The sequence below is a fragment of the Oratosquilla oratoria genome, chromosome 28 (assembly GCF_046742065.1).
Source record: "Oratosquilla oratoria isolate Oo_2021 chromosome 28, ASM4674206v1, whole genome shotgun sequence".
Classification (NCBI taxonomy): domain Eukaryota; kingdom Metazoa; phylum Arthropoda; class Malacostraca; order Stomatopoda; family Squillidae; genus Oratosquilla; species Oratosquilla oratoria.
The window spans coordinates 49,284,136-49,310,775 of record NC_134804.1 but is presented as its reverse complement, the minus strand read 5'-3'; the positions used below and the strand labels follow the sequence as shown (position 1 = coordinate 49,310,775).

Below are 26,640 nucleotides of genomic sequence, written 5' to 3'. Positions count from 1 at the left end.
GAGAGAGGTAGAGAGAGAGAGAGGTAGAGAGAGAGAGAGGTAGAGAGAGAGAGGGGTAGAGAGAGAAAGGTAGAGAGAGAAAGGTAGAGAGAGAGAGAGAGAGAGAGAGAGAGAGAGAGAGAGAGAGAGAGAGAGAGAGAGAGAGAGAGAGAGAGAGAGAGAGAGAGAGAGAGAGAATGGGTTGGAGGAGCGTTAGAACGCAATATAGTCAGAGTTGTATATGTGACAGACGTGAGAAGTTGAACGCAAAATAATTACACAGTAACAAATGGAGCCTGGAATGAAGGAAGCGAGACAGGCTGGCAGGATGTCAGCAGGACAGCAGGATGGCAGGATGAGGTAATGGAAGGATGAGAGAGAGAGGTAGGATAGAGGTAGAGTAGGAATGATGGTTACTGTAAACGGAGTTTGTGAGAGCCGAAGTTTCGTGTGTGGCATGAACAGGCGGATGTGGTATGACGGTGTGGAATGACCAAAATGGGCTCAGGAATTTACCTTATGAGGAAAGGCTTAGGTACTTTAAGTTGGACTTTGTGGAAAGAGGCAGAGTGCGGGGTGATACAATAGAGGTGTTCAAGTGGATTAAGGGTTTTAACAATGGTGATGAGGACAAGGTTATCATATTAAGACAACAGGGTAGGACTCGTAGTATTTGAATTAAGTTGGATAATTTTAGATTTAAGAAGGAAATAGGCAAGAACAATAGATTGTTTAACGAATGAAATACTTAGCAACCATGTATTGAGCGCCGAAACTATAGGTTGTTTAAGAGAAGGATGGATAGATTTATGGATAGGTGGTAATGGATATAGAACTATCTAGTGTAGGTTTTATGGTCTCTAGCACTCTCCCTCTTTCTTAGGTTCTTGTTAAGGAGGAGGGAGTGGGTGAGAGGGGGAGGAAAGGGTAAAAGATTTGAGTGACAAATTAGTTGATATCAATAATGGGTAGTGATGTAAGGAGGGGCAGATGATGAGGAGTAGATGAGGGAGGATTTATGAAGAAAAGATAATAAAGAGGATCAAGAAGAGTAAAAGAGGGAGGATAAGAAAAAATGTAAGAAGAGGACAGAAAACGAATGGGAATATTCCAGGGAGAAATGTGGAGGAAGAGTGAAATTAGAAATAAAAAGAAGAAATAATGAAGAGTGAATAGAAAGATAAGTGACAGGGAATATCGGGAGGAGGAGGAGGAGGAGGAGGGGGAGGAGGGAGGAGGAGGGGGAGGAGGAGGGAGGGGGAGGGTAGGGGGAGGAGGAGGAGGAGGAGGAGGGGGAGGAGGAAGAGAATGAGGAGGGGGAGGAGGAAGAGAATGAGGAGGGGGAGGAGGAGGAGGAGGGGGAGGAGGAGGAGGAGGAGGAGGAGGAAGAGGAGGAGGAGGAGAAATGTGAAGGAGGAGTGAAATTATGAATAAAAAGAAGAAATAAAGAGTGAATAGAGACATGAGTGACAGAGAATATTGGCAGGAGGAGGAGGAGGAGGAGGAGGAGGAGGAGGAGGAGGAGGGGTAGGACAAAATGCACGTCCTCAAGAGAGACATCTGACATATAAAAGACTGATACTTCGTCCACTTCGAATGTGTGTCACGTTCAGTGGATGTCTTCGGGCGTTCCAGAGGACTTTGATTTCCAGAAAGATGATGGCTGGATGCTGGTTAGGGAGGAAACTCCACAAAGGACCGTCTTTCCCAAAAACCCTTTTCCTGGAAGAATAGAACGAGAAGCCTTTACCCGAACTGGAAGACTCGAGATCTTGTTCCAGGAGGCGAAAGTCCAGATTCTTGTTCTCAGATTAGAACGACCAGGATCCTTGTTCTTAGAGGAGAAGAATCAGGATCTTGTTCCTGGAAATGAGGGAGCGTGGCCTTGTTCCATTCAATCAAATCAGCCTTCCTGAGTCCACTGCTGAACAAAGGCCTCCTTTATAGCATTCCATGAGTCACACGACCGCGCCAACCTCTGCCAAGCCACTCCTGCAAACTTCACAATCTCGTCTCTCCACCTTCTGTCTGGTCTCCCTCTTCCACGCTTCCCATCTCGCGGCGTCCACTCAGTAACACACTTGCTCCATCGCTCGTCAGTCGTTCGTACCAATTTACCTGCCCAATTCCACTTCCTCTCTTTTACCGCCTCCACAGTATCTTTCACTCTAGTCTCCTCTCTCACCCAACTTGCTCTCTTTCGGCCTCTCAGCGTAATTCCCATCATTGATCTCTCCATTCTCCTCTCTGCAGTTCTTAGCTTTGTTTCCAAGTCTCACACCAGACCTTGTTTCTGCAGGAGAATTACCGGACCTTATTCTTAGATGAAGTTTACTGTGACCTTGTTTTTATATGGAATACAAGTATCTTTCTTCTGCAGCAGAATCGTCACGGCTTAGTTTCTTGAGGTGAGAGACTAGAGGTGGTGTTCTTAAAAAGAAAAAAAAAAGTTTTTCCTTATATAAATCTTATTTAAATCCTTGGAAGCGAAAGATTAATACAAGGAAATATATTTTTAAGAATGCCACCATAAGAATCTTACGGTGGTATTCTTACAAAAGTTTTTCCTTATATAAATCTTATATAAATCCTTGGAAGGGAAAGATTTATATAAGGAAAGATATTTTCTTAAGAATACCACCATAAGAATCTTACGATGGTATTCTTAAAAAGTCTTTCCTTATATAAATCTTATATAAATCCTTGGAAGGGAAAGATTTATATAATAAAAGATATTTTTTAAGAATGCCACCAGAATAATCTTACGGTTGTATTTAAAAAAAGCCTTTCCTTTTATAAATCTTATATAAATCCTTGGAAAGGAAAGATTTATATAAGGAAAGATATTTTTTTAAGAATACCACCAGAAGAATCTTACGGTTGTATCTAAAAAAAAGCCTTTCCTTTTATAAATCTTATATAGATCCTTGGAAGGGAAAGATTTATATAAGGAAAGATATTTTTTTAAGAATACCACCATAAGAATCTTACGGTTGTATTAAAAAAAAACTTTCCTTTTATAAATCTTATATAAATCCTTGGAAAGGAAAGATTTATATAAGGAAAGATAATTTTCTAAGAATACCACCATAAGAATCTTACGGTGGTATTCTTCAAAAAATATCTTTCCTTATATAAATCTTTCTTTTCCGAGGATTTATATAAGATTTATATGAGGAAATATTTTTTTTTAAGAATACCACCGTAAAACTCTTTTTCCTAAAGAGGAGAGATTATAATTTAATTCTTAAAGAATGGAAGTAAAATCTTTTTAATTGTAATTTGTTCCTAAGAGGAGAACCAAAATCTTGCTATCGGGAGTAAAGAAACGAAAGTTCTTCCGATGTAAGTGATATAGTCGACGAGAATATCATTCCAAGGATTAACAAAGGAGTACAAAGGAGCATGTCGACAGAAGACATTTTGGTCCATAACTAGGTCGGATGCAAAAAAAAAAAAAAAAAAAAAAAAAATAAAAAATAAATAAGTAAATAGAAAATAAATATTTTAATAATATGAATAATAATAAATAAAATAAACAAATAAATGCATAGGTATAGTTAAATATTAGACAAATGGGTAAATGGTAAATAATAAGTTGACAAATAGATAATAATAAATGAAAAACAAGCAATTAATGATAAACAGACAAATGATAACAAACAAATAATGTAAAATAAAAGATAAACAGCAGGAGAGACACGAGAACCTACAGTAGTTTCTAGATAACAAGGACCAAAACCTTGTTTCCCAGATAACGACAGGAACTTTCTTCTCGAGAGAAAGAAACTAATACCTTATTTTCAAAGGCGAGGTGCCGGGATTTTGTTCCAGGGAACCAACAGGGTCAGAAGATGCCGATACCCTGCAGTTGGCAATCCTGTACTGTCGCTATGAGCCAAGTCTTCTCAGAAAATGCGTAAATGTGGACGAAGCATCCATCAACCGCACGATTATCAGATGTCAGTCATCAATCACACGTCAATTTGGAGGCTTGGTCGTTCCCTGTCCTGCTTCTCACATGAAATTCGAAATGCCATTTTCTGGTAATAAAAAGCAGAGAGATTAGTCCAATCTCCTAATGTGTTACAAATGTAGTAAGAACGAGCTGAAATTTTCCAATGAACTATTTACGGTCAGAAACCAAGAAACTTCCTCTCAGGACTTCGAGCATCTGAAGAGATGTAACAAACAGCTCAAAAACATTCTGAAACCTATCGCTAACACTCTACATCACTTCCTTATAGAAAAAAAAACGTGTATACAAATTACAAAACAAACGTTAATTTCAAAACCAAACAATTCAGTGTATGAAGAACCCTCGAGAATAAAAACGTGTATACAAATTACAAAAAACAAAACGGTAAATTCAAAACAAAATAATTCAGTACATGAAGAACCCTCAAGAATAGATTCAGAAAATAAAACACTTACAAGACTCAAGAATGATATTAACCCTTCCCCGCTCAGGTCACCTTTCAGCCCTGAAATGACGTCACTAAATAATTGACTTGGGAATAAATGCAGATACTACAGAAGACGCTAAACGTCTTGTAAAACTGCTTAGAAGTCATAGAATACAAATAACGATACAAGTTTCTTGTAAATGTTTGTTTATGAATTAAGCTTATGGTCATAGTTCTGTCCTTCATAACCAGGGCTCTCATGAAAAAAAAAAAAAATAGATAGATAAAAATAATAATAAGGAATCAGGACCTTGTTCTTAGGAGAAAAGGATTTAGTGGTTCATTCTAGTCGAAGGAGATCAGAACCTTTATCCGAGAGAATACCGATCAAAACCTTGTCTCTAGAAGAAAGGCAACACGGACTTAGTTCTTCGAAGGAAGACACCAAAGCAGTGATATCCAGCTTAGACGAATTCCTTTTGCATCTTTATAGATTAAGCCTTTTGCTACTATCTCGTACCATTCATGTATTTCTTTTTATTACCAGCAGTGGAATGTACCTCTGAGCTCAGAGAAGTGGTTAAAAAAACAACAAGAACGAAATATACCAACTGTATGAACAGTTGAGATCACAATCCCGAGGTCGTCAATTTTTAATTCCCGTCCCTTTTCTCTTTTAGCAGACAACATTGTATCAAGGGGAGGCATTGTCACATTGGTCGATCTTTAGGGCCAAAAATGGAAATTGGGAGGGATGGGGGTGGAGGTAAGGTGGGGAGGGGAGAAAATGGAAGGGCGGTGAGGCGATTTAAAGTTAGGGTTGAAATAGATGGGCATTGATAGAAGGGAAGAATAACGGAAGGAAAGATTGGAAGCAGGGAGAGAAGAAAGAAAACAGAAAGGAAGGAAGGAATGGAGAAGGAAGGAAAGAAAATGAAAATTTACGTCAACTTCACCATCGTCATCATCATCATCGTTGTCACCACCAACATCACTATCACCTTCATCACCGTCACCATCATCATCACCATCACCACCGCCCTCACTGTCACCATCATTACCGGACTATTATCACCACCATCATCACCATTACTATCACTATCACCGTTACTATCACTATTCGTTTTAACAAAATTGTCAAATCTAATCCAAAAATTTGATTTCTGATTCAGGTGAAGAAACTTCCTTTCCATCTTTTTTTCTTTGGATTTTTCTTTCCAAAAGATATATTTGAGGAACAGATTCTGCTTCATTCGTGAGCAGACGATTTCATGCAGCTGAGGGCTGAACTTCAAGGATCTCCGTTACACGTAAACTATTTCAGTCATTTCTTATCAGCAGTAGAAAGAAAACTATGAAACGTATCACGATGAAGCCAAATCATTACCAGGAATCATCCTTCTCCATCTTTCACGTCCGCAAAGTCGTAATTTCTCTACACGACTTCTTCTACCGCTCTGTCTTTTCTCCATACTTTCTTCATCCTCTACAACCACTCTTCCTGTCACACATATCCTCGTATCCTCCCTTCCTCCTGAGGAACGTTTTTCTCAGTGTGATCACCTTTCAACGATGACCACTCACGGCTCAATGATTGACTAGAGACCTGATTCTTCCTTTTTTGAGTGAGACTCTTGCTACGAGCTTCCAACGTGACGCCATGTGTGATGCGTGTCACCCACCATTGGTCGTGGTAGACTAATGAAATAACACTGAAATGTTGACCTTTCTTGTGTTTTCATGTATATATTTCCCGTTGTGTTGATCTATTAATATATATATTTATCAGTGTATATTTTTGCAATCGCAATGCGATTCGTCCCTGGTTCCCGCCAATCAAAGAGTGGCGTGGGCAGTCTTGCTCTCGTCTTCGGAGTGTACGGACGTCTGATCAGCGCTTTGGATAAAATTACTCTGAATAAGTATTTTTCTTTTATTATTCAGCCACCCCTTACAACACCAATTAAAATGTATTTTTGTATCCATGCACACCCAAAGACCCAAGCCCTGATTGTTCCGTCTTGCACTCTATAACACCATTTCTCCATCCACTTAATATTATAGAACAACTAGCCCTAACGACTAATTACATCAGGCCTAATTGAAATGAGGTAATTATCTTTGAGAAGCATGTGTTTATATGGGTAATACTACAACATCGCTGAAAGGCAAGAGGGAGAGGGGGAAACGGCAATATGTAAACGGGGGCAAAGATCTTTACATAATTATATTATTTGAAATGCTGCACTTGATCACGTTTCTTCCCGCTATCGAGGGTTATGAGAAGGTGAAGGCTTTATTGTTCTTCCGATTATTTATAATCCTCGAAAAAAACATATGCAAAAAGAAAGCCCTCTCAATTCATTCTTTTGTTTTTCTTTTGTTTCAGATAAGTGGGAAGGAATTGTGACTGCTGGAGGGGAGAGGACGAGATGGTTTCTAAGTTGATGCGAGGCCAGAAATATTGAGAAACCAAGCTCTGAAACCTGAAATTATCTAACCTTTTCCCAAACAGAAAGGAGCCGAGATGACGAATTTAATAAGAACATATTGTAAGGTTTCATTTACAGACTATTTGAGGAACGAAAAAGGAGAAGAAAATTTGTCGGCGGAGTGGAGAGCTCTATGTGTCTGTTGCGAAACAGGTTCAGTGGACTCTGAAGAGTGCGCTGAAGAATTATGATTGAAACAATAAGAATTCTGTACATAGGGTGTTTTGTGTAGTTTGATGTGACAAAATTGGTAAAAAATATTGATATGACAATGAAATACTGATAGTGCGTGCCAATGAAGAACATGTTAATAATTAACTTAACATCGATGATCATGGAGATAAGATTGAAGCGTTTGATAGAGATCTGGAGACTGCTAAGACCGGATCTAACTAACTTTGTGTTTCCTATCGTCTCCGAGATTTGATCAAATGGAAAGTATTAAGATCCAAAACTTCGCACTAATAAAAGAAAACTCAACAACAGCAATTTAGAAAAAAAAAGAACAAAGCAGACTGATACCGTGTCTCTGAACATTTCGTTTATTAGTTATGAGAAAAAGGTTTGGCTGCCCAGGTTTCAGTTCTTCCGGCAACAGGGAAAGAGGAAGCCGGAGTGTACGATAATAAAAGAAAATTTGGACTAAACTTTATGGTACTATGACTCTGGACACTCTAGTGAACGAACCTCATGGCGCTTTCCCGATATTCGTTCGCGCAACAGGCGACGACCTGACCTGGGCTGAAGGTGCTGCGGCGGAGGCGGTGGTTGCGGCTGTGGCGGAGGGGGAGGGGGAGCCAGCAAATTCCGTGAGTGTTTCTTTCGAGGACAACCTCCACCCCGCCCACCATCCGGTCCTTCCGGATTTTGCCATACTAGCTGGTCTCGAGGGCGACAACCTCACCGACCTTTTCCAGAACCTCACTCTCCTGCTGAACCTCACGGGCGGCATCAACCCAAACCTGATTGACAAGTTTAATCATAACCGAAGCGTGGACAAACAGACCTTCTGCGGTCTGATTGTATCCTACGCCGTCCTGGTGATCCTTGGCACGACGGGGAACATCCTAGTGGTGACGGCCGTTGCCAGGAAGCCCGCAATGAGGACGGCCAGGAATGTCTTCATTGTTAATTTAGCCACCTCGGACATTCTCCTGTGCCTCGTGACGACTCCTTTGACGCTGATGGAACTGCTGACACAATACTGGCCGCTTGGTTACTTGCCTTTCACGTGCAAGATGGTCGGCTCTCTTCAGGCGACGTCCATCTACGTGTCTACCATCTCCATCACGGCCATTGCTCTCGACAGATACCAGGTAATGGAGGCTTAGGCTTAAGAAATGTAATTTTTTTTTTTCCAGAGGTCATATGGTCAGGGAGTATATGCATGAGCGGGTATTGGGAAGGTGGGGGTGATGTCTTTCAGTGCGTATACCTCAAGTCTTCATTTGATTCCTTACTTCGTTATTCCAAGTCTTCAGAAATCTTCTGTCACCATTCTCCCTCGGTTGTTCCCTCTCCTTACCCAACCACATCTCTCTCTCTCTCTCTCTCTCTCTCTCTTCCTCCTTTTCCATCCACCTTTCCTTTCCCATCTTTCACCTGATTATCTAACCTTCCGTTCTTCTTTGTCTCCTTCCATGCAGCGATAAAGCACGCCAGGATAAAACGTTGGGGATTACCTTGAGTCTCCTTACTGGTTAATCACATGAGTGATGCCTTCCAGCGCGGCTGGAAACGATTACCCAAAATTGATGTCTTTTCTTCCCTCTCCGACTTTTCGTCCCTTTTCTTTTTTTATCATTTTTTTTCTCTCTCGCATCATTCTCCGTTCCTTAACTTGTCATAATAATCGTTTAGATGATTAAGATGACTTTCGTTTTTCTCTTAATCTGTTCACCTCACTAGGTTAGGCTTGTTCTTCTGCCTTTATCCCATAGGCTGTAACGTGTTTGTTGAATGCGCCCGTAGGCAGTTCTTCATTTGTCATTTCTTCTTTTACGTCTTTCATATTTTTGATCATTAATCTATTCCATCTTTTTTTTTTTTCCTCGGCTGATTCTTTATTTGTCATTTCTTCTTCTATGTCTTTTATATTTTTGATCACTAATCCATTCCACCTATTTTTTGTTCTCGGCTGATTCAGATTTTCTGTCTCATTAATGACATTAACAAGGTAATTTTTCTATCTGACATTGGCGTTGCCTCTGCCGGCCGCCATGTCCATCGATTCTCGGTCCCTTCAACTTCCGAACTTTTCAATTCTTTTGATTTTCGCTTATTTCACTTTCGGTTTCTTTACGTAATTGAGTCTCGTAACTTCTCTCCAGAATCTCTAACCCTAGCGTATGTCATCGGTGTCTCTTAGTCACAGAATTGTCCCCAAAGGAGAGGGAAAGAGACAAAGGGGGAGATCACAGAATTCATGATTGGGGCAAATTGGTTGAACCTGTTGACAGTTGTTTGGAGTAGGAAGGGCAGCTGCATGGGAGTTTGCTCGTGTGTGTGTGTGTGTGAGAGAGAGAGAGAGAGAGAGAGAGAGAGAGAGAGAGAGAGAGAGAGAGAGAGAGAGAGAGAGAGAGAGAGAGAGAGAGAGAGAGAGGGGAGAGGGGGCGAGAGAGAGAGAGAGAGAGAGGGGGTCGAGAGAGAGAGGGGGTCGAGAGAGAGAGGGGCTCGAGAGAGAGAGGGGGTCGAGAGAGAGAGAGGGGGTCGAGAGAGAGAGAGGGTCGAGAGAGAGAGGGGGGCGAGAGAGAGAGAGAGAGAGAGGGGGGCGAGAGAGAGAGAGAGGGGCGAGAGAGAGAGGGGAGAGTGGGGCGAGAGAGAGAGGGGAGAGGGGGGCGAGAGAGAGAGGGGAGAGGGGGGCGAGAGAGAGAGGGGAGAGGGGGCGAGAGAGAGAGGGGGCGAGAGAGAGAGAGGGGGCGAGAGAGAGAGAGGGGGCGAGAGAGAGAGAGGGGGCGAGAGAGAGAGAGGGGGCGAGAGAGAGAGAGGGGGCGAGAGAGAGAGAGGGGGCGAGAGAGAGAGGGGGGCGAGAGAGAGAGGGGGGCGAGAGAGAGAGAGAGAGAGAGAGAGAGAGAGAGAGAGAGAGAGAGAGAGAGAGAGAGAGAAGGCGAGCGAGAGAGAGTGAGTGCGAGAAAGAGAGTGTGTGAGAGAGAGGGTGAGCGAGAGAGAGCGAGAGCAAGCGTCTACGTATTACACTCGCCTGAATGTAAACCTAATTGTAATGTACATGGTGAGAACGGCGTACCTCGTTGTACAACATGTTAAGGGAGTTAATTGGTATAATGAATGTCCGATGCATAATACTTCATTATACGTTGGTTGAAGGGCCGTAAGGTCTTGCCGTGGCTCGTCCACTCGCCTCACTCCCTCCCCCCCCAAAAGAAAAAAAAAAAAAATCTACAGCAATTGCGTCAGCTTACGGGGTTATCACATTAGGCTTCCACGGGATTCGCCAGCGGCGACAGCGCGTTTGGGTAAAACGACTTCGGTTACAATAATCTAATTTTTCCAAATTTCCAAATATCAAATTACCTTTACATTATCATGAAGCAAAACTGAACGAGGAACTAAGAGAATGGAAACCTGTGCGAATGTTTTGAAACGTTCTCAGAGAAGACTAGATTTCTGCAAGCGAAGTCATAATCTAGTTATTCAAATGAGTCTTATAGCGCTAAAGCTCTTTTGACATTACAATGGTCTGTCTGGTTGATGTGGTCTTAAGTGTGCTTGGGAACCCGTCTCTATAGTTACATTAACCAAATCTTGAATATGTGTGTGTGTGTTGTGTGTTGTGTGTGCGTGTGAATGTGTGCGTGTGAATGTGTGTGTGTGTGTGTGTGTGTGTGTGTGTGTGTGTGTGTGTGTGTGTGTGTGTGTGTGTGTGTGCGTATGTGTGTATGTGCGTATGTGTGTGTGTGTGCGTGTGTGCGTGTGTGTGTGGGTGGGTGTGTAATAATTATAATAATAATAATAATAATAATTAATTATTATTATTATTATTATTATTATTATTATTTTATTATTATTATTAATCATTATTATTATTTACGGTTTGTTGGGTATAGCAGCATTTCTGCTGAAAATATACATCCTACAAGATTATAACAATATAATACTATGAGAGTGAGGAGATATTGTGTGTGTGTGTGTGTGTGTGTGTGTGTGTGTGTGTGTGTGTGTGTGTGTGTGTGTGTGTGTGTGTGTGTGTGTGTGTGTGTGTGTGTGTGTGCGTGCGCGCTCGCGCTTGTTTACGTGTTTACGTGTATGTGTTCCATGACTGGAAAGCATATCTACACCTCACGCATTTCCCTTGGATACATTTTACAAGGTACATATATGTAAAGTGGCGTATAAGCTCGTTCTGCCTAAAATCGGGTTAAACAGACTGTGGATGCACGTCTAACGTCGCCACGCGGGCGGAGACGTGGAAAAGGTTGTGAGACTGCGTTCCAGCCCACTTGTCGCGGACGAATATTCCCCGAGCTTACTGGAATCTGGAATCTGGAATCTGTCGCCGCCTTTTCCTTCGTGGGTGGAAGCTCCACTGCATGAAGGCTTTAATCCTTTAAGGGTCAAAGGTCTCTTTGTGTATGAAACCGCTTGGCATCAGACAAAGTAATTAAAGTATATACAGTATTGATATTTTCTACTTACTTCAGACACTGGAAAAAATACAATATGAAGAGTTCAGTCGAAAAATTACGCGTTTGAAATATTTTGAGGGCCAAAGGTCGTTTGTGTATGAAACGCTTTGACATCAGAGAGAGAATTATTAAGGTATAGATTGAACTTTTCTACTGATTTCAGACACAGGAAAAAATATACGATGTGGTGAGTTGAGTCGAGGAAATTAATCATTTAAAGAAACAATTTGCCACAATGACACACTTCTAAGAATCTTACGCTAGAGCTTGATTCATCATCATTATTATTATTATTATTGTTATTGTTATTATTGTTATTATTGTTATCATTGTTGTTATTGTCATTGTTGTTGTTGTTGTCAGTTATATATCAACTTATTATTTACTATTTCCCTGTTTGTTTATTACTTCTATACCTATGTATTTATCTTATTATTATATATATCATTATATTTCTATTCATTTATTTATTTATTAATTCATTTATTAATTTATTCATTATTATAATTTTTTCGCATCCGACCTAGTTATGGACCAAAAGGTCTCCTGTCGGCATGCTCCGCCTTTGCAATCCTTTGATTTTGTTAGCCGAGGACTGGATCTCGTGTTGAGGAGACTAAAAGGGTTATCACATTGGGCAGTTTCCACGGGCTTCACCAACGCCGACAGTTGAGAGTTCGTTTGCGTAAAAACGACTTCAGTTACAATATTTCATTTTTCAAATCTCTAGATATCAAATTACCTTTCCGTCATATACATCAAAGTTGAATGAGGGACTAAACGACTGTAAACTTTTACGAGTGTTAGAGATACTGATGAAATGCTCTTAGAGAAGTCTAGATTTCCGTAAGCGAGGTCATATTCTAGTTATTCAAATGGAGGTTGGAGGTAGGATCTTGGAGGAAAAATAGCCCAGTGTGATAACCTTCTAAAGCAATCCCACGTAATCCCTTTGTAACGGGGACGAAATTGACAAAGTTTGTTGTGCCAGACAGCAATTCTATTAAAAAGAAAGAATGCAAAGGAATCAACACAGAAATTATACTTCATAAACAGCATCTCATAGAAGAGGGGTTCACCCATGCAGTCCAACGAAGACAAACGCAAAATCGAAATTGTCACTAGTGCAACACACGACTGAAACTAATTCCACAAAAATATTCGTACAAAAAAAAAAAACACGTACCCCTACACATGTACAAGTATGTGTGTGTATGTTTGTGTATGTGTGTGTGTGTGTGTTTGTGTTTGTTCGTGTGTGTGTATATATACCTAATACAGGAAAGGAATTACATCCGTGAGTTCCTACCTTTTACTCTTCAATCGTTATACCTGGGTTGAAGTCCATATATAGTTTCAATTCGGGCTATATCTCCTTATTCTTCAAGGTCAAGCAAGGTCAGGTTAGGTTAGATTAGGTTAGGTGAGTCTTGGTTGCCAGTAGGCATTATCGATCACAAGGTCCTAATTATTACAATCTGTATTTTAGTCTCCTTGATAGCTCCCGTTTACGTGTGTGTGTGTGTGTGTGTGTGTGTGTGTGTGTGTGTGTGTGTGTGTGTGTGTGTGTGTGTGTGTGTGTGTGTGTGTGTGTGTCTGTGTTTGCGTGTGTGCGCGTTTGATTAATTACTTTTAGTAACGTAATGAGTGAATGAGTTTCTAATCTATCTTCTAAAAGGAGAGTATTTTTTTTCTTTTTTTAGAGGACCCCAAGGTGAGTGATAATTCAGATTTTGAAAATATAAATGTAGAAGTGAAGAAAACGTTCAGTCTTTTAGGACCATTGAATGTGATTAAAGATTCAATATCTGACAGGATCTCAAAAGTAGGGAACAACTTGCTGACAAGATTCAAATTCTTATTGTGTGTTTATTAAAAGAAGTAATAGTGCCACAGGATTGGAAAAGAGCTAACGTGGTACCAATTTACAAAGGTGGGAGTAAGGAAACACCACTAAACTACAGGCCAGTATCATTGATCAGGATAATTGTGAAAATATATGGTATTGTGAAAGACCAATGGGTCGAATATATTGAAGAGATTAACAATTTGAGACAGTTTTGCTTTAGATCTGGAAGGTTGTGTGTGTTGAATTCATCAAGCTTTTAATCGAGAGTGATTGGTGTGCTGCAAGAAGAAGAGGGCTGGGTGGATTGTGTATACTTTAATCTGAAAAAAAATGAAATGCCTCAGAGTCGTCTTATGTGGAAGCTGGAACACATTGTAGGACCAAGTGGTAATCTATTCGAATGGAGGAAAGAAAATGAAGGAAAGGTACCTGAGGACAGTAGTAAAGGACACGATATCAGGATGGAGAGGAGTTACCAGCGGAGTTCCACAGTGCTCACTGTAAGCACCTACAGCATAATGTTTCTTATCTATGTTAATATGATGGAAGATACAAAAACTTGTGCAACATTTTTTGCAGATATAAAAGTCACGAGAGAAGTAGAAAATGAGGACGACTGTCGGGTGTTGCGAAATTTTATAAACACTATATTTACATGAAGCCAAAAATAGGAAATTAATTTCATTACCAAAAATGCAAAGTATTGGAAATGGGCAATAAAAAAATCTTTTAATTATTCCTTGGGAAGTAAATCCATTAGAAAAGAAAAAGAGGAGAAATAATTGGAAGTGTTGATAAAAGACAAGCTGTCACTGGACAGACATATATGTAAGATTGTATGAGAGAAGCATGGACTGCTGCAGAACATTAATGTGGTTTTGAACTCTATACCTGGAGAGAAGATACACAAAAGTAAACAAAATAAAATGAAATAGAAAAAAAACACAAAATAAAATAGAATAAAATTAAATAAAAACCTTAATCCATTCAAGACTAGAATACGTATCAGTGATATGGTTCCCATGCAGAGCGAAAAAGACGAACAAAATTGAAAGAATACAAAGGACATGAACCAAAACTCCTCTCAGCTTGACAGATAAGCCGCACGAGGGGAGATTAAAAGCATTGGCTCTACCAACACTGAAAGATCGAAGAGAAAGAGGTGAGTTAATTAGGGCATTAAGGCTGCGAAAGGGAAGAGGCCATATTAACAGAAGAGGTCTATTGATTAGGTATGGGATGGCCTTGGAAGGTTACGAGAACAAATTAGGAAAGTCTAAAAATCTAAAGGACGTGAACAAATACAACAGCATAAATACAGATACATGAATGCTCGGAATAGCTTAGACGGCAATGTAACCCAACCTGGAATGAAGAATTAATTTAAGTCTAAGTATTATAACTGGAAAATAGGGATGTATGGCTCAAGCTGGAACCGTACATAGATTTATAGCAAAGTGCGGTAACTGGAAAGTAGGAGACGGGACCCGACGAGTGTTGCTCTTTTCCTGTATACTTCAGTTAAGTAAATACACACACATAACAACCCACGCACACACACACACACACACACACACACACACACACACACACACACACACACACACACACACACACACACACACACACACACGACTCGGTGGCGCGGTTGGTAGAGTCCCAGACTGTCACTACGGCGGTCCAGGTTCGAATCCTGCCCAGGGCTGAAAATAATTTCAGTATCGCTGCGCTTCGAGTCGTTACTCCAACTCTCGTGGGCGGGGAGTTGGGTGTGTGTGTGCGTGTAAAGTCAAAGCATTACCCATAGATCGGTCATATGAGCTCTGAGCTCTGTTTCGAGAGGGAAATAGTTGTCGATCACGAGTCCAACACGTGTTCCAAAGACCAAGGTGAAAGGTGAATCACACACACACACACACACACACACACACACACACACACACACACACACACACACACACACACACACACACACACACACACACGCAAATGAAAAGCCGATTACAATGTGAAAAGAAATTATTTCTAAAATGGCGTTAAGACTGAAAAAAAACTTGCGTTAACATCTATTAACTAAATGAATGAGTTCAGATTTGCATTAAAATGTTTAACCTTTTTCGTTGTGTTTTCTGAGTATTTCAACCACCACTAAGTGATTATATCTAAATAATTTTCTTGTGTCAGCGGCTTTAGTCTGTTTCGGTCTTCTTCGCATGTTAACTATGTTATTAATCAGTTTTATTGAGATGAAGAAAAGTTTTCAGACATTATCTATTTTATTTTTGCTTTTGTTTTTACACTCTAAGAGCAAAATCCATGAAATCAAATATCAACTGACTAACGCATCTATAAATAGAATAAGATTTTATTTTACTTTTAACTCATGTTTTCATGTAAAGAAGCGGATAATGAAATGAAAATGTACTAAGGAAATTTAAATTATACACACACACACACACACACACACACACACACACACACACACACACACACACACACACACACACACACACACATACACACACATACACACACATACACACACATACACACACATACACACACATACACACACATACACACACATACACACACACACACACACACACACACACACACACACACACACACACACACACACACACACACACACACACACACACACACACACACACACATGAGCTATGAGCTCTTATCCAGGAAGGAAATAGCTGTCGATCACGAGTCCAACACATGATCCAAGACCATGGTGAATCTCACACACACACACACACACACACACACACACACACACACACACACACACACACACACACACACACACACACACACATATATGTGTATATATATATATATATATATATATATATATATATATACATATATATACATATATATACATATATATATTATTTATATTTATATATATATATATATATATATATATGATGAAGGTGGAAAAAGATGTCACGGGTCTAGTTTCGAGTTTTTGAGTTTATTCCTGACCGGTTTCGCTCTATTCTTCTTCTGAAGAAGCATAGAGCGAAACCGGTCAGGAATAAACTAAAAAAAAACTCGAAACTAGACCCATGACTTCTTTTTCTACCTTCATCAACTTGTCATAATGTCCCAACATATATGTATATATGTATATGTATATGTATATATGTATATGTACATATATATATATATATATATATATATATATTTATATATATATATATATATATATATATATTCATGAAATGTAGAAACGTTGGGTGCACCTCGTATATGCTGTGTCTGGTCATGCAACCAAACGGGCCTTTTTTATCAACTGAGCCGTCCCTCCCCTTGAATTCAAGAGCTTAATTAAAATTAGAAAATATAAATTAAGAAATGTGTGGAATGAAGCGAAAACAGGGGCGGGAAAGGGGGAGGGACCGGGGAAAGAATTCATGTATTTTGAGGAAGAGATTTACAATCGTACCAATGCGTTGTGTGGGGTTAAGTAAATGATTGGAAGGAGAAGAAATTGTGGTGAAGTGTGTATCGGGGTGGCCAATGAAACAGTCAAATAATGCAATAATGGAAAATATTGTATTAGATACAAGCACTACAAAAACGAGCGTGCGGTCGCTTTGTAAGCAAAATGAAGACTGACGCTAAGCGACGCGACCAAGCTCAGACTTGGCGGGAAAACATACACGCTTCAACAAACACTTGGTTCTCACAATAATGTATATAACATAATGTATAATATATAATGTATATAATAATGTCATATCTCACAATGATGATAAATAAACAATATTACAAATACGTATGTACAACACACAAAGAATATTCTATGCCACCAGTACAAGTGAGTGCGACTGTGGATAAAAACGTGTTCGTATAGGACGAATGGGTCACAAGGAAGAATGACTGAGTTGGAACAGTAAAGAATGAGAAAGGTGGAATCGAAGCAAACTATAAAAAAGACTAAGAAAAGAGCACATGAAAGGTTTGGCAGATTTTCGTCGGTGGGTTTTGAACAGAATGGTAGCAGGATAAATGTGAGTAGGAATGGCGAGATTCCCTGAGGATGTGGAACTTTTCAGATAACTAGTATCACATGTACCAATGGTGACTGGAGAAAAGGATGCGGAGGTTATTTACTGAGTAAAAGAATCAAGTTGATTTCTGTGTGGAATGAGAAATGCGACTAATAAGTATCTGTTAATACATGCAAAGAGAATTAAGCCTGAGACAAAGGCCTATAACGACAAGGATGAATGAGGTGAAATGAACCTTGGACGTAGAGAAAACGGACAGCACACGACAGGATTTTGTGAAAAGCGACTGTGAATGGATAAATGTATACCCCGTACCTGTCCCTTAGATGAATGTATGAGTCTAGAAACAGAGGGGCACACCCACCACTTTCTCTACTTTCGAGTTAAGTAATGATCGTCAAAGACATAAGCCTCCTCTATAGATGTCCTTGCTTAACTCGAAGCCGGTAAAAGTGGTAGACATGCCCCTCTGTTTCTGGACACGTCATCTGATGGCAGGGCGTTGTATGCTGAAGCAGTGGGGATAAAATAGGTTCAGCTGTCCAGCACTGCGGTGGGAGAGCTGTGCCTTACTTCGTTGTGTCCGGGGATGGGTACCTCCTCATCTACAAGGCGCCGAGGTGGGAGAGGTGGTTGTACGTGTCTTTTAGTGTAGAAAAGTAATTCAACAGTTTCCTCACCACCAATCTCCATATGGGGACTATTTCCTTAAACTCTGCATTTCAATGAAATTTATTTTCCGTTGTTTGTCGGCATTTCTAACACGACCTAGTTTAAACCTCTCTAACCTAACCTAATCTAACCCAATCTAGCGTAAGCTAACCTAATCTAACCCAATCTAGCTTAAGCTAACCTAATCTAACCCAATCTAGCTTAAGCTAACCTAATCTAACCCAATCTAGCTTAAGCTAACCTAATCTAACCCAATCTAGCTTAATCTAACCTAATCTAAGATAACCTGATCTGACCTGACCTGATCAATTCTAGTCTACCTAGACTCACTTATGCACAGCACTCCCCACCTTCTATATTAATCTGCAGATAACCAATCATCCTATAGATTTTATTGATATGAAACTAATAAAGATTACTTTGGCCAATTGCCATCTTTAAGTTTATCTCGATTTTAATCTTACCTGTGACCAAGGACACTTGTTTGATGAATTTTGATTTTCATAAGACCTTTGGTATCATCCTTTATCAAAGGATTCTTGATAAGCTTTCAATACACAACATTAATGAAAATATTAATTTGGTCAAAAACATGAAATGTAAAACAAAGAGAAGGTAATGAAGAACACGTATAACATGTCATTAAAAACATATATAACATGTTGCTTTGAATGGCTGTTCTTCTGTTTGAAGACACGTTTAGTTTCTTCAGAATAATATCAGATGTCATGCTTTTGTTTTCTTTCGAGGGAGAAACTCATGTCTTATGGTTTGCTGTTGAAAGGATAGGGAGAAGTCTACCCTGGTAAATCTCAATCCTGTGAAAGTCCTTCATATTGGAATATGCCTCAACGAAATAAACATAACGCGGGAACGGAGTTTTTATTAGTACGACTTTTGCTTGTTACAACTTTTCCATGTAGTTGAAAAAACTTTAACAAGCGAAATATCGTAACATGTAGTTGAAAAAACTTTAACATGCGAAATATGGTAACCCTTCGTCCTCACAGAGTATATATTTTTTTATAGACTTGGCAACTGCCACTTTCATACAATTTGCCTCATCACTGGCAGAGCAGGTTAGGACGTCGTTACTTGCGGCGAAGGTCGAGGGGATGGTGGTTCGAACCCAGCCACCGGCGAGTTAGACCAAGGGTATGGTTCATTAAATTCCACCCTACAAATTCCTCTGTAAGGGGCAATGTCACTAGCCACCTAATAGGGGGAGTTCGTGACGCTAAACCCAATCATCATCATTTGGATACAACTGTCTTTCACAAAAAAAAAAAAAAAAAAAAAAAAAAAAAAAAAAAAAAAAAAAAAAAAAAAAAAAAAAAAAAAAAAAAAAAAAAAAAAAAAAAAAATGCTCCAAGTTTCTTACTGTGTTGAAGGAGCTAATTTTGTTACTTAAAACTTAAGCACATTAAAGTTACATAATTGAATTCCTGCTATTTGCAATATACATCTTGATTATGACCAGAGATATGCTATACTAATGTTACCTAGCAGCAATAATTGTTTGGGAGTACAATTAATCTAATGGGAAAAACAAAACAAAAATGGTGTTTAGTTCGACCGCAATAAAGTAGCTTATGGTTCAGGAGTATGAAATTCTGTTGAGAAAATGTATATAGTGATACGTAACACGTGGCACATCACATTCATTTCCTTCTTTTCATCACATCACGTCATTGTAACACCAAAGCACCATCATCACTTTCGAAAATCTTCTAAAAAAAATGCGCGCACAAATTTGTTTACATTTTTGTCGTACCCTCGGGCGCCATCTTATGACGTCATCCGACGGGCCCCTACTTGCGGTGACCCTTCAGGCGCTTCATCTATTCTGTCTTCCTGGGGAGTTCTTTTCACATCGAAAGACCAAATCTAGACTGATTCCGTCACGGTCGCAGATACACGAACCCAACGTGACTGATTGGCCTATGCAGCCCTGGGACATGAAGAAAAATACTCCATTTCTTTTGTATTTCTCATATTCAAGATTCCTCACAGTTTGATCTACAAAGAGCCCTCTCAGTTCTATGAGTCTTGCATTCCCGATGATAAAGTGTATCGGTATGATTTATCTTTTGTTTATTAATTTCTTACATTCCCAAGTTCCTATCATCACCGAAAACTCCCCTCGTCACCACAAGCTCCCCATCACCACCACAGACATTCCCACCACCTCAAGTCCTCTCCAAACCATCACAACCTTTCTCCACCATCACAACCTTTCTCCACCATCACAACCTCCTCCCACCGCCAGTGGAAGTCTCCACCCATCATCACAAGCTCCCCGACAACCGCAAGCTCGCATAAATGATTCTCCAACTTCGATCACCAATAACTTAATACCGCAAGGGCTCACGTTAATGGATATTTGTAGCTGTTCATTATAAGATAGTCAGGCTGACATACTCATGCGTCGTCCATACGTTCATAGATATTGACTGTATATATACACATACACATACATATACATGCGTGTATAATATATATATATATATATATATATATATATATACATATATATATGCAAAGTAAACAACTTGAAAAAACTAACGAAGCAAAGCGCTTTCGTATGTTATATCTTTGCACTAGATGTAATATACGAAAGCGCTCTGCTTTGTTAGTTTCTTTTTTTTCCAAGTGGTCTACTTTGCATAAGTGAACACACGTACCCGTGTTCTTATTTGTATATATATATATATATGTATATATATATATATATATATATATATATATATATATATATATATATATATATATATATATATATATATATAAAGGTAGCGTATTCAGAGACAAATGAATCATTCGTGAATACTTGATTGTTGACCGCATGGTTACATACTATATCTCCCACCTTTATTGTAATAAATTGATTAAATATATAATATCCTCTACATTCCTTGCGGTCATAAGGAATTTTGAGAAGTACATTTACCATAGGACACAGATTCTTCAGGGATCAATGCGCACGCGTGTGTGCGTGTGTACATGTAAGTGATCTGGAAATAGTGTTTTTTTCAAGGAAATAAAACAGGATTATTGGACATCAGGAATATTATCATTATCCATTAGCTGTTCCATCCCTGTAGGAAGACCTTCTTGTTTTCAAGCTTTGATTAATTTGCGCAGTATCAAGACACTATAATGGAAAACGGATTGGAATTGGAGTAGCTCTTTTGGGAAGCCAATGAAAAAGAACTGAAAAAGAACGGGGGATCCAAACATAGGACAGCAGCATAAAAAAGAAATTGGATTGAATTGTTATTTCATTTTATTTTGTTTGTTTTTTTATTTAAATTTGTTTATTTATTTATTTATTTTTATCTTATTTTATTATATTGATTTTGTTTTTGATTTTGTTTTTGTTTTTGTTTTTGTTTTTGTTTTTGTTTTTGTTTTTATTTTTGTTTTTGTTTTTGGTTTTGGTTTTGGTGTTTTTCTATCTTATTTATTTAACTTATTTTACTTATTTGTTTTATTTGTTTTATTTATTTTATTCATTTTATTTATTTGACTTATTTCGTTTGTTATTCATTTTATTTATTTTATTTTATTTTATTATCTATTTCTATTTATTCATTAATTATTTTATTTATCTATTTATTTTTCATTTTTCATTTTTATTTTTTATCTATTTATTTATTTATTTATTCATTCATTAATTTATTCATTTATTTATTTTTAGTATTCTCAGGGAAAAACTCCAAAGAATGTGAAGATTCTACCTACCGTCAACATCACAATAGGATGGTATTGGATACTTCACCCACAACCACAAACAGAATCACATAAGTTGAAGGAAAGTTATTGGTAGATTCTGCAAACCCGATGGTCGCATGCATCATAACTGTACAACACAAACATCACCTCATAGTGTACACCTTCAACATGATCTTGCGCTTCAAGGTAAAGGAAATCTCATCCCTTAATTCTTGTTGGGATAACTCAATCAACGAGTTATTAAAGACAGTGTCTTCAATATTCGGGGTCAAACGACACCTCCGCGCGCAGCTTTGGAAAACAAAGGAAACGAACTGTTGTCTGATCCCGTTTTGAGGGCCGTAGTTCGTCAGAGGTGAACGTCGAATGGGTTTCACAGAGTGTTTGACTTGGTGTCAGCATATACATTCAATATGCAGCACACGTGTCTGTATATATGTGTGTGTGTGAATATATATATACATATATATATATATATATATATGTACATATATGTATATATACATGTATCAATATATATATATATGTATATATATATATGTATATATATATATATAAATATATATATATATATTCAAACAGAAGACCAGCCATACAAGGCAACAGGTTATATTTGTTCAATTACCTGTTTGTTTTTATTTCATATTTTAATCAAATTAATACTTTAACTAATTTTGTGTAATGAAAGCTTAGCTAGAATTCTTTGATAAAGGATAATATCAAAGGTCTTTTGAAGATGAAACTTCACCAAATAAATGCCCTTGGTTACAGATAAGACTAAACCCAGAGAAGCTGAAAGAATTAAATTGGTCAAAGTAATCTTTACTAGTTTCATACAAATATATATATGTTGAAGTACGTAAGATAGAATGAGTGGAAGGGTGGTGAGGAAAACGCCGAAAACTCGTTGGTGTGTTATTACTAACCTTTCGTCCTAAAAGGACTTCGTCAGAGTGTACACAAAACATATAAACTGTCAGCCTATATACTCCCAGCTTATCCCGTTCCTCCCCGATCATCCTCGCTCCTCCCGCACCTTCTCTCGGCCTTAGGAAGAAGCAAGTGGTTTGCAATCCTCGTTAACTTGACAAACCCATCACGGTGGTTGTTACATGGGTGTAAACTGATGAAGGCTGCCTCAATTATTCTCCTTTCTTGGTTAGTCCTATACGGAATAATGACAAGGCCGAAGCGGAAGAGAACAGCTAGGGTACAAGGGTATGTCAATTGGTTTGGGTTCAAAGAGGCTTGTCGGGCTGGCGCTCCGTGGGGTGCGCCTGGTGATCTGATATCCCGTAGTGGTGTTGCCTTTGGTAATTTAATGTCACCTATTCTATTATTCGTACTTTTATTGGTGGCTATGTACAGAGCTTCTATATGTATAAATAAGTATTTATATATAGGTATATATATGCGTAATGTATATACGTGTATATACATGTATGTATATATATGTACATATGTATATATATATATATATATATATATATATAGAGAGAGAGACAGACAGACAGACAGACAGAGAGAGAGAGAGAGAGAGAGAGAGAGAGAGAGAGAGAGAGAGAGAGAGAGAGAGAGAGAGAGAGAGAGAGAGTGTTTCATGAAAAACTAGACAACATCAAGTGGGACATCGTTGGACTGAGTGAAGTTCGAAGAGTGGAAGAAAACCTGATGCAGGACAGTTACCACCTGTTCTACTGCAGAGGTAAGGAAAAAGAAAGATCTATTGGAACAGGATTCTTGATAAACCGAGAGGTTGATGGTAACGTAGCGAAGGTCAGTAGTTTATCAGATAGGGTAACTTGGATTGTGATAAAAGTTGCGTAAACAATACACTAAAATGAGTCCGGTTTATGCACCAACCTCAGAGTTCAGACGATGAAATTGGCCCCCATGTTGATGTAGTTCTGCAGAAGTTACAAATACACAGCATTTGTGTCTGCTTCTCTCTCGTGTCGCAAGTATGTGTACAATGGAATTGAAAATGGAAATTTGTTTACTGCAAATGAACGAACGCTGTTTCACTTTAAATCCATTTAGTGTATTTTGTCCTCTGGGTGATATACGTTACTGGAAACTGTATTCCATCGTTTCCGGGTGTTCGTATGTGTCATCTGTCATATACACAGAAAAACAGACAGACAGACACATGCACACACACTCACACATACATACATACAATCACACAGACACAGACACACACACACACACACACACACACACACACACACACACACACACACACACACACACACACACACACACACACACACACACGCACGTAGACACACGCTCGCACGCACGCACGCACACACACATACACCTAACCACAAATAAACATACACATACACGCACACATATACACAAACACATGCTGTATATACACACGTTGAAGTCATAAATAAGGGCAAACGAAGTAATCAGTGTGTCTTAGAAGTTAACAGATAAAAATAAATATCCAAAAAACATTTGGATCAGTAAAGATGTAACTAAGGATAAGAAAAGTAACAAAGGATCTTCAAATTTGTAAATTTGTAAACGAATCTAAATTTGATATCGAGAATAGAACAGGACAATAGAAGCAACGTTTTATTTCAGTGTTATAAACCAGGAACCGAGGAAAAGAATAGAGTATAAATTTGCAGGAGACGTGTATGAAATCAGATCTGGCATATGCAAATGCGACAACCAACGAAACAAGAAACTATTGATTTCCCATTAATGATCGAGTTCCATCTTCGTTGCTTTGTTTAGACCAGGCTATCAAGAAATATTGACTTACAATTAGGAAATGATACGTATACAGTCTGAAGACATGATAGATAGGGTGAAATGGGAGGCGGGCTGGCTGTAGTTGTAAATATTACATACAAATAAATGAAGATTTATCAAAGGTAAGGCTAAGCCAACATGTCTGAGAATCGAAACCTGAAGGTAAGGTAAAAAAGATATCTTTGTAGTCTATGTACCTCCCCAAGGCGACGGCCTGAAGCGATAATGAATACCAAATATCGTTGTTAGAAATCCCTTTTCTTGAAAAAAAAAAAATCGACAAAGTAATAGAATAATATATTTTGGAAAACTTTCACTGCAAGGAGGTAAATTGGGTGGAATAGGAAGTAATTGTAATGAAAATACCTGTGGTAATTCTTTCCTAAGTATTCTAATGTCAACACAGTGGTTGAAATAAGCGACTTGAGTAAGATGGGAAGACACACCAACAAAACTGTGTTTCTTAATCAAGAAACCAGATACTACGAGTATTGGCTTGAAGGAGTACTTGAGGACCATTTAACGCTTGAATTCCAGTTGATAAAAGAAGACCGAGAAATATATCAGAGTACATGCAAATTGGAAAGACAAGTGCCTCCGGTTTGATAAACTTCTTAAAGAAGTAAATTAGGAGGGATTTGTGAATAGTAAGCTGAGAAGAAATTGAAAAATCTTAAGACTGTGCAACTCAGGCGTGAAGTATTGAATCCCATGGGTAAATGGAGAGAAATTATAGATTGGTTTAACAATAAAAAAAATGTGATACAAGGGTGTGGCATGGAGAAAATGGAATAAGGAGAATATAACAAAATTGGTAAGAAAGAGTAAAAACGAGGTAGAAACGATTACCTGAGAAGACATAGAGAAGAAAAGGGGGATTCTAAAAATAACCTTGTTGATGAATGCAAAGCCAATCCTAGTCTATGGCTACAGGATTATATCAACGGTAAGCTGAGGGACGGAGAAGTATTTTCTAACTTGATATTGGATGGAATGGCTCAGGAAAAGACATCGGCGAAAGCTGAAGTAATCAACAAAAGCCTCCAATCAATTTTCACGAGAAAATATCATTCAATGGATGAGAGTGGTGTATACAGTAATGGTAGAAGTGCAGCAATTCTGAGCCAAATGCTACCAACATCCACAGACTCCACAACAATTGGAGGAGAAAAGAAGAAACACAGCACAAATGTGAACTCGTAACACCAATACACAAAATCATACCTTTTAAAACAAGACAAAAGAAACTAAGCAATCATTCACAGACACAAGGCTAAAGACAATCACCATCAAAATATAAATAGAAAATAAAACATTTTTGTTCTATACACCCACACCATCCCGACTTCGATCAGTGTCTTAACAAGCCACAGACTGACAGATGACCTCAACGTACACAACACGATATGGCTGCACACACAAACAGCAGATCAATAAAGCCGTTGCCCAGATCTCACTTACATGAGAGCCACGGTTTCTAGGTTGCCGGCAATAACTACCAGATTGGCCTATCCGCCACTCAAGGTAGAAATTTTGTGTTGTTGTTGTCGGAGAATGACTATCGTTGGATTGTGTACAATGCTTTGAGTGTACTTTTTGTGATGGTTACTGCTAAGGAAACTCTCTCTCTCTCTCTCTCTCTCTCTCTCTCTCTCTCTCTCTCTCTCTCTCTCTCTCTCTCTCTCTCTCTCTCTCTCTCTCTCTCTCTCACACACACACACACACACACACACACACACACACACACACACACACACACACACACACACACACACACACACACACACACAGCGCACGCGCGTGTGGGTACAAGTAAAAAGTTACTAGACTTTTCTCTCTCACCTCTCAGCTCCACTTTCTTCCACCTTTTCTCCCCACAAACTTCCCCTCCACCCACATCCCTTCTTCTCCTAGTAAAAATGATTTTCCAATATATATTTTTTTATGAATTTCAATTTCTTGTACTGATGGGCTTCCTTCACAAATTTCAGAATTTGGTTTTCTTTTCAATTTTGTTTCATTAGCTTCTTACAGTACAGTGATGTATGTATGCAT

The 26,640-nt window shown here is 38.8% G+C and overlaps 1 protein-coding gene across 1 annotated transcript in view; it reads left to right on the top strand.

Annotated features, from left to right (window-relative positions):
- The window catches only part of LOC143040185 (neuropeptide F receptor-like), a 239,568-nt gene that overhangs the window by 167,915 nt on the left and 45,013 nt on the right, over window positions 1-26,640 (top strand). Inside the window, exon 2 of the mRNA XM_076210849.1 lies at window positions 6,775-8,193. Coding sequence (XP_076066964.1) covers window positions 7,537-8,193 — 657 coding nt within the window. The 5' untranslated portion in view covers window positions 6,775-7,536. The remainder of the gene's footprint in view (window positions 1-6,774; window positions 8,194-26,640) is intronic.